Genomic DNA, 9,047 nt, shown 5'->3' with positions numbered 1-9,047 from the left:
GGCATATGTATAATGGGCATCACGGTGTGTGGCATATGTATAATTGGGCATCACGGTGTGTGGAATATATATAATGGGAATCTCTGTGTGTGGCATATGTATAATGGGAATCTCTGTGTGTGGCATATGTATAATAAGCGTTACGGAGTGGGGCATATGTATAATGGGCATCACGGTGTGTGGCATATGTATAATGGGCATCACGGTGTGTGGCATATGTATAATGGCATCACGGTGTGTGGCATATGTATTATTGGGCATCACGGTGTGTGGAATATGTATAATGGGAATCTCTGTGTGTGGCATATGTATAATGGGCATCACGGTGTGTGGCATATGTACAATTGGGCATCACGGTGTGTGGCATATGTATAATGGGCATCACGGTGTGTGGCATATGTATTATTGGGCATCACGGTGTGTGGAATATGTATAATGGGAATCTCTGTGTGTGGCATATGTATAATGGGAATCTCTGTGTGTGGCATATGTATAATAAGCGTTACGGAGTGGGACATATGTATAATGGGCCAGTGGCAGTAACATAACACTGGTTGCAACATAATGCAGAACTGCGGTATAAAGTAGTCTTTTCCTGCAATGCTGTGCCCCTTGCAGTGAGGCTACACCCCTGTTTTTTGAGCGCGTGCCTAAGGCGCGAGCATATTGTCCACTTTACTGCTGGGGATTGTTAAGTTACAGCCACTGTTGGGAGGAATTATATGTAGTTTTTTTATGTAATGCCCCGCCCCTTTTGTAGCTCCTCCCACATCGCAGCCCACTTTCTGCCCCGCCCACAGTTCCTGAACCTATTTTCCTACAAAAATAGCACTGTGTGTATATATATATATATATATATATATATATATATATATATATATATATATATATATATATATATATATATATATATATACACACACCAGTTTATTTGATATCTCCGGAGCTGTACCTTTATGGATATTAATATTGATCTAGTGAGATTTTTTTTTTTGTTATAACATTTTATTTTCTTGCATTTTTCCACATATAAACATAGAAAGGACATTTACAGTTCATGGTTCCTGCTTGTTTCATCACATTGAAATTTAACTCACAAAAACATAATATTCACATTATTCGCAATTTTACTCCTCTTTCCTCTAACTCCAATTTCTGTCTTTATCCTTTATAAACATGTTTATATATATCCACATGGTTTAGTAACCGCATTCATATCTGGGGTTTTATCCTTCTAAGGATACTTTGATATTTTGATGAGGAGCCTCCTCCGATATTTTTATCATATCGACTAATACAGTGGTTCTCAAACTGCTATAAGCACATGAATAAATATAGCATGTCCCTTTACAGAATAAAATTCCGGATTTTTTTACACCAAATGTAAAAAAAACAACAAAAAACTTTATTTTAAAAGTTCACTTTCTACTTCACCATGAAAAGATGGCGATTTGCTACACGGTGACACACAACGAAAATCACTTAGAAAGATGGCGAAAAGTGCACGTTGAATAGGGTGATTCACTTTCTGACCCAAAAAATCACCTTCCAATGAATTCGCTGTGAAACATGGCGAATTGGCCTCATTGAATACTGCCCTATGTGTTTTCTAGAGTGGTGCTCTCTACATTTCCTCCTAATACGATGTGACACCCTCTGTGTACAATACTATTTTATTGCTTGTGTACTTCCCATTACCTCCCCCCGCCTCCTATCCCCCCCCCCGAATTTCCATCTTCTTCTATTTCATATAATTTCCTTGGGTTTTATTTGGATGCAGCATACCCTCCAACATTTTAAGGGTAGAAATCGGTACACATTCGAGAAGGGGGCGTGGCCTTGGATAAAGTGGGTGTGGCCACACCCCCTTTTCGAATGTTCACTGGGCATTTTTGCACCCCCCACCATCCACATCTACCACACGCACAGCAACACTGCAGGCACTGCTTGCTGGTGGGTGCGTGGGAGGAAGAGAGTGCTTCTTCATCCGGCCGCCAGCTCTTTTAAAATAAAGCCTGCCAGCCTGGGATCTTGAAGTTCCTGGAGGGGAGGAGCTGCGCTGCGCACTGTAGATAATGGATGGAGTCATACTCGGGAGGCAGGCAAGGTTCCTGGCCGGCACCCGGCCCCTCTATTAAGGTCGCGGGCAGAAGACACGTCACGCCAGCGACCAGACACTTGAGCCCAGGCCCAGTCAGCGTCACAGCCACCCAGCCCCCCTGTGGTCATCACGCCCACGACCAGAAACCGGCACCCACAGTCACGGAGCGGGAGCAACAGTGGATGCTGTTAAAGCTCCGCTCCTCCTTTCTTTGACCCCAGGAGCCGGACTCCAGAGACAATGGAGACAATGGCGACTCCATTGCCTCTGGCAGATAAATACCGGTACAATCGGTACATCCATTTTTAGCTGGTACAGACCGTAAAAAAATGGTACTGTACCGGCTAAATCGGTACAGTTGGAGGGTATGATGCAGTATATTTTTACCCCCCTTTATTACTTGTTTCTTTCAGTGCTGTAAAAGGATAGATACTCCCAGTACATGAATGCTGGTCTCATCCCCATGTTAATTCTTAACTTATAAAAAAGAAACCTTATTTGCATGTATTTCTTTATATTTTAATCCTTATGCTACTTTCCCCTGACCACATTTCTATAATTGTCCTTCTCTACCACAAACAAAACTACATAGGATCACACATAAGGACAAGGGACACATCAAACACGGGGGACTCATTGCCTTCTAACCCTTATTATTCATAATTGCCTATAAGTACTGCCATCAAAATGTCATACTGTTCACCTCAAGCTGTTCCATCTGCCTCCTTATTGCCCAGGTGGTGTTATCGTACAGCCGCATCACATTCTCTCTTACACTACGCTATATAATCCCCATTTTTTGTGGAATTTAATAATACCCATTTCTATACCCGGGAGAGTAGCTTTCCTTTCCATATATATCATTCTTAGAATCAGGGTTTTCAGTTCCCTTATGGGCGGCGCTGATCGCTTGATCCAGTGGTATAATATTAGCTTATTTGCTACCCCCACAATCACTGTCAGTGTTGGTATCATTTTCCTATTTCCTGGGCCTAAATCCCATCTTTGCATGTAGAACAGAAGGCGTGCCTGTGGGTCTTTGACAAGTCTTAATGAAAACAGGTGGTCTAGTGAGGTTGCGTCTGTGACGGTGATTCTAACAATATCAAACAATAATATGGGGACTGCAATATCCTAACATTTATGAAAATACATAATGTGAATGTGTTAGGAATATCACAATGATTTGTAAGTAATGCATCACGATCGCCATTAATCAATTTCTGATTCTTTCATTAAGCTAAACTACGAAAACTGCTATTTAAATGACGTACATGATGATCGCGAGACATTAGCAACATAGATGTGCAAACTCAACTTCCACAAGCTGTATATTACACATCTCAGTACCGGAACCAGCAGAACAGCTGTATATTACACAGCTCAGTACCGGAACCAGCAAAACAGCTGTATATTACACATCTCAGTACCGGAACCAGCAGAACAGCTGTATATTACACATCTCCGTAGCGGCACCAGCAGAACAGCTGTATATTACACATCTCAGTACCGGAACCAGCAGAACAGCTGTATATTACAGAGCTCAGTACCGACAAGAGTAGAACAGCTGTATATTACACATCTCCGTACCGGCACCAGCAGAACAGCTGTATATTACACATCTAGTACCGGCACCAGCAGAACAGCTGTATATTACACATCTCAGTACCGGAACCAGCAGAACAGCTGTATATTACACATCTCAGTACCGGAACCAGCAGAACAGCTGTATATTACACATCTCAGTACCGGAACCAGCAGAACAGCTGTATATTACACATCTCCGTAGCGGCACCAGCAGAACAGCTGTATATTACACATCTCAGTACCGGAACCAGCAGAACAGCTGTATATTACAGAGCTCAGTACCGGCACCAGTAGAAAAGCTGTATATTACACATCTCCGTACCGGCACCAGCAGAACAGCTGTATATTACACATCTAGTACCGGCACCAGCAGAACAGCTGTATATTACACATCTCAGTACCGGAACCAGCAGAACAGCTGTATATTACACATCTCAGTACCGGAACCAGCAGAACAGCTGTATATTACACATCTCAGTACCGGAACCAGCAGAACAGTTGTATATTACACATCTCAGTACCGGCACCAGCAGAACAGCTGTATATTAGACATCTCAGTACCGGAACCAGCAGAACAGCTGTATATTACACATCTAGTACCGGCACCAGCAGAACAGCTGTATATTACACATCTCATTACCAGCACCAGTAGTACAGCTGTATATTACACATCTCAGTACCGGCACCAGCAGAACAGCTGTATATTACACATCTCAGTACCGGAACTAGCAGAACAGCTGTATATTACACATCTCAGTACCAGCACCAGCAGAACAGCTGTATATTACAGAGCTCAGTACCGGCACCAGCAGAACAGCTGTATATTACACATCTCCGTACCGGCACCAGTAGTACAGCTGTATATTACACATCTCAGAACCGGCACCAGCAGAACAGCTGTATATTACACATCTAGTACCGGAACCAGCAGAACAGCTGTATATTACACATCTCAGTACCGGCACCAGCAGAACAGCTGTATATTACAGAGCTCAGTACCAGCACCAGCAGTACAGCTGTATATTACAGAGCTTAGTACCAGCACCAGCAGAACAGCTGTATATTATAGATCTCAGTACTAGCACCAGTAGAACAGCTGTATATTACAGAGCTCAGTACCTACACTAGCAGAACAGCTGTATATTACAGAGCTCAGTACCTACACTAGCAGAACAGCTGTAAATTACAGATCTCAGTACCAGCACCAGTGGAACAGCTGTATATTACAGAGCTCAGTACTGACACCAGCAGAACAGCTGTATATTACAGAGCTCAGTACCGGCCCCAGCAGAACAGCTGTATATTACACAGCTCAGTACCGGCACCAGCAGAACAGCTGTATATTATAGATCTCAGTACTAGCACCAGTAGAACAGCTGTATATTACATAGCTCAGTACCTACACTAGCAGAACAGCTGTATATTACAGATCTCAGTACCAGCACCAGTGGAACAGCTGTATATTACAGAGCTCAGTACCGGCACAGGCAGAACAGCTGTATATTACAGAGCTCAGTACCGGCTCCTGCAGAACAGCTGTATATTATAGAGCTCAATACCAGTACCGGCATCAGCAGAACATCTGTATATTACAGAGCTCAGTACCGGCATCAGCAGTACAGCTGTATATTACAGAGCTCAGTACCTGTACCAGGAGAACAGCTGTATATTACAGAGCTCAGTACCAGCACCAGCAGATCAGATGTATATTACAGAGCTGAGTACCGGCACCAGCAGTACAGCTGTATATTACAGAGCTCAGTGCCGGCACCAGCAGAACAGCTGTATATTACAGAGATCAGTACCAGCAGAACAGCTGTATATTACAGAGCTCGGTACCAGCACCAGCAGAACAGCTGTATATTACAGAGCTCAGTACCGGCATCAGCAGTACAGCTGTATATTACAGAGCTCAGTACCTGTACCAGGAGAACAGCTGTATATTACAGAGCTCAGTACCAGCACCAGCAGAACAGATGTATATTACACAGCTCAGTACCGGCACCAGCAGTACAGCTGTATATTACAGAGCTCAGTACCTGCACCAGGAGAACAGATGTATATTACAGAGCTCAGTACCAGCACCAGCAGATCAGATGTATATTACAGAGCTGAGTACCGGCACCAGCAGTACAGCTGTATATTACAGAGCTCAGTGCCGGCACCAGCAGAACAGCTGTATATTACAGAGATCAGTACCAGCAGAACAGCTGTATATTACAGTGCTTGGTACCAGCACCAGCAGAACAGCTGTATATTACAGAGCTCAGTACCGGCACCAGTAGTACAGCTGTATATTACACAGCTCAGTACCAGCATCAGCAGAACAGCTGTATATTACAGAGCTCAGTACAGGCACCAGTAGAACAGCTGTATATTACAGAGATCAGTACCAGCAGAACAGCTGTATATTACAGAGCTCAGTACCAGCATCCGCAGAACAGCTGTATATTACAAAGCTCAGTACCAGCACCAGCAGCACAGCTGTATATTACAGAGCTTAGTACCAGCACCAGCAGAACAGCTGTATATTACAGAGCTCAGTACCGGCACCAGTAGAACAGCTGTATATTACAGAGCTCAGTACCAGCAGAACAGCTGTATATTACAGAGCTCAGTACCGGCACCAGCAGAACAGCTGTATATTACACAGCTCAGTACCAGCATAAGCAGAGCAGCTGTATATTACAGAGCTCAGTATCTGCACCAGGAGAACAGCTGTATATTACAGTGCTCAGTACCTGCACCAGGAGAACAGCTGTATATTACAGAGCTCAGTACCTGCACCAGGAGAACAGCTGTATATTACAGAGCTTAGTACCAGCACCAGCAGAACAGCTGTATATTACACAGCTCAGCACCGGCACCAGCAGAACAGCTGTATATTACATAGCTCAGTACCTGCACCAGGAGAACAGCTGTTTATTACAGAGCTCAGTACCTACACCAGCAGAACAGCTGTATATTACAGAGCTCAGTACCGGCACCAGCAGAACAGCTGTATATTACAGAGCTCAGTACCAGCAGCCCCATCATCACTGAATGTTGTTATGTTGCAGCTCTAGTTCCTAACAGACATTTCGTCCCAGGGAAAAAGTGCCCCAAATCCACTTGTCAGACCGCTCCAGACTATCAGGACTGATTTTTAAAAAAACACTTCTCACACTAGGAAAAAATTGTATCCATTGCATGTATTGCATTGCATTGTGGTGTTACAAGTTACCCTAATTATATGTGAAATACGCTGCATTCAGGCCCTCAGAGTGACTCAAGGGATTAATAAGTATTGTCTTTCTAGTAACACTCTACCTGCATTCACAGCATTTTTAGTTTCTCTTCTGTGTGACTCCTCTGATGTATAACAAGCTGTGTCTTCTGGGAAAAACAGTTGCTGCATTCAGAACATTTATATGGCTTCTCTCCTGTGTGACTCCTCTGATGTAGGACAAGCTGTGACTTCTGTAGAAAACATTTGCTGCATTCAGAACATTTATATGGCTTCTCTCCTGTGTGACTCCTCTGATGTCGGACAAGATGTGACTTATTGGAAAAACATTTGCTGCATTCAGAACATTTATATGGTTTCTCTCCTGTGTGACTCCTCTGATGTCGGACAAGATGTGACTTCTGTAGAAAACATTTGCTGCATTCAGAACATTTATATGGCTTCTCTCCTGTGTGACTCCTCTGATGTAGGACAAGCTGTGACTTCTGTAGAAAACATTTGCTGCATTCAGAACATTTATATGGCTTCTCTCCTGTGTGACTCCTCTGATGTCGGACAAGATGTGACTTATTGGAAAAACATTTGCTGCATTCAGAACATTTATATGGTTTCTCTCCTGTGTGACTCCTCTGATGTCGGACAAGATTTGACTTATTGGAAAAACATTTTCTGCATTCAGAGCATTTATATGGCTTCTCTCCTGTGTGACTCCTCTGATGTATAACAAGCTCTGACTTCTTGGGAAAACATTTGCAGCATTCAGAACATTTATATTGCTTCTCTCCTGTGTGACTCCTCTGATGTACGGTAAGATCTGACTTATGTGAAAAACATTTGCTGCATTCAGAGCATTTATATGGCTTCTCTCCTGTGTGACTCCTCTGATGTATGACAAGCTGTGACTTCTTGGGAAAACATTTGCAGCATTTAGAACATTTATATGGCTTCTCTCCTGTGTGACTCCTCTGATGTACGGTAAGATGTGACTTATGTGAAAAACATTTGCTGCATTCAGAACATTTATATGGAATCTCTCCTGTGTGAATCCTCTGATGTAGGACAAGATTTGACTTCTTGGAAAAACATTTGCTGCATTCAGAACATTTATATGGCTTCTCTCCTGTGTGACTCCTCTGATGTACGGTAAGATGTGACTTATGTGAAAAACATTTGCAGCATTCAGAACATTGATATGGTTTCTCTCCTGTGTGACTTCTCTGATGTAGGACAAGATGCCACTTCTGAGAAAAACATTTGCTGCATTCAGAACATTTATATGGCTTCTCTCCTGTGTGACTCCTCTGATGTATAACAAGCTGTGACTTCCGGGAAAAACATTTGCTGCATTCAGAACATTTATATGGCTTCTCTCCTGTGTGACTCCTCTGATGTATAACAAGCATTGACTTATCAGAAAAAGATTTGCTGCATTCAGGACATTTATATGGCTTCTCTCCTGTGTGACTCCTCTGATGTTTGACAAGCTTAACCATCTGGGAAAAACATTTGCTGCATTCAGAACATTTATATGGTCTCTCTCCGGTGTGACTCCTCTGATGTCTGAGAAGATGTGATTTATATGTAAAGCCTTTGTCACACTCAGAGCACACATGTGGTTTCTCTCCTGTGAGACTCATCATGTATGAGGTAAGAAACAAATTAGTTGCTGAAGGTTTCTTCTATCCAGAAAATAAAATTGCTTTTGTTCCTCCTCCTGAGGTTTAAGGAGATATGATGTATTTAGTTGGCTTGATCGGAGAACAATGTCCCTTTCCACGTCGTCTTAGTTAGAATCCTGCTCCTTATATGTCCTGTAGGAAAGTTAATATATAAAAGCATAATGGTTATCAGGATAACACTACTTTTATTGTATAAGAGATATATTTATACACAATAACAAGTATCAGTCACTGATTATATATTCGTGTACAGATGTGTCCACATACATCCAGCCTCCTTGTGCGTTAAACAGTCCTTCTAGTCCTGCCATGCTATAGCGGGATTGTAAGAGCCGAGCATCTTTTTATTAAAATTCTATGCAAAGCGCTAGGGGCATGACCTTGGCAGCGTGGGAGTAGAACAGGCCTGGCCAACCTGTGGCTCTGCAGATGTTGTGAAACTACAAATCCCATC

General features: G+C 42.9%; 1 protein-coding gene across 1 annotated transcript; it reads right to left on the bottom strand.

Moving 5' to 3' along the window:
* Positions 1-1,098: 1,098 nt before the first annotated feature.
* Positions 1,099-8,701, bottom strand: LOC146075928 (uncharacterized). Its single transcript, XM_083185629.1, has one exon. It carries the CDS (start codon positions 8,552-8,554, stop codon positions 7,004-7,006), a length of 1,551 nt encoding a protein of 516 aa, XP_083041755.1. The 5' UTR covers positions 8,555-8,701; the 3' UTR covers positions 1,099-7,003.
* Positions 8,702-9,047: the final 346 nt, after the last annotated feature.

Source organism: Crinia signifera, chromosome 4, assembly GCF_055691185.1.
Source record: "Crinia signifera chromosome 4, ASM5569118v1, whole genome shotgun sequence".
Lineage (NCBI taxonomy): Eukaryota > Metazoa > Chordata > Amphibia > Anura > Myobatrachidae > Crinia > Crinia signifera.
The sequence above is the reverse complement of the archived record's forward strand: the minus strand, read 5'-3'. Positions and strand labels throughout refer to the sequence as shown.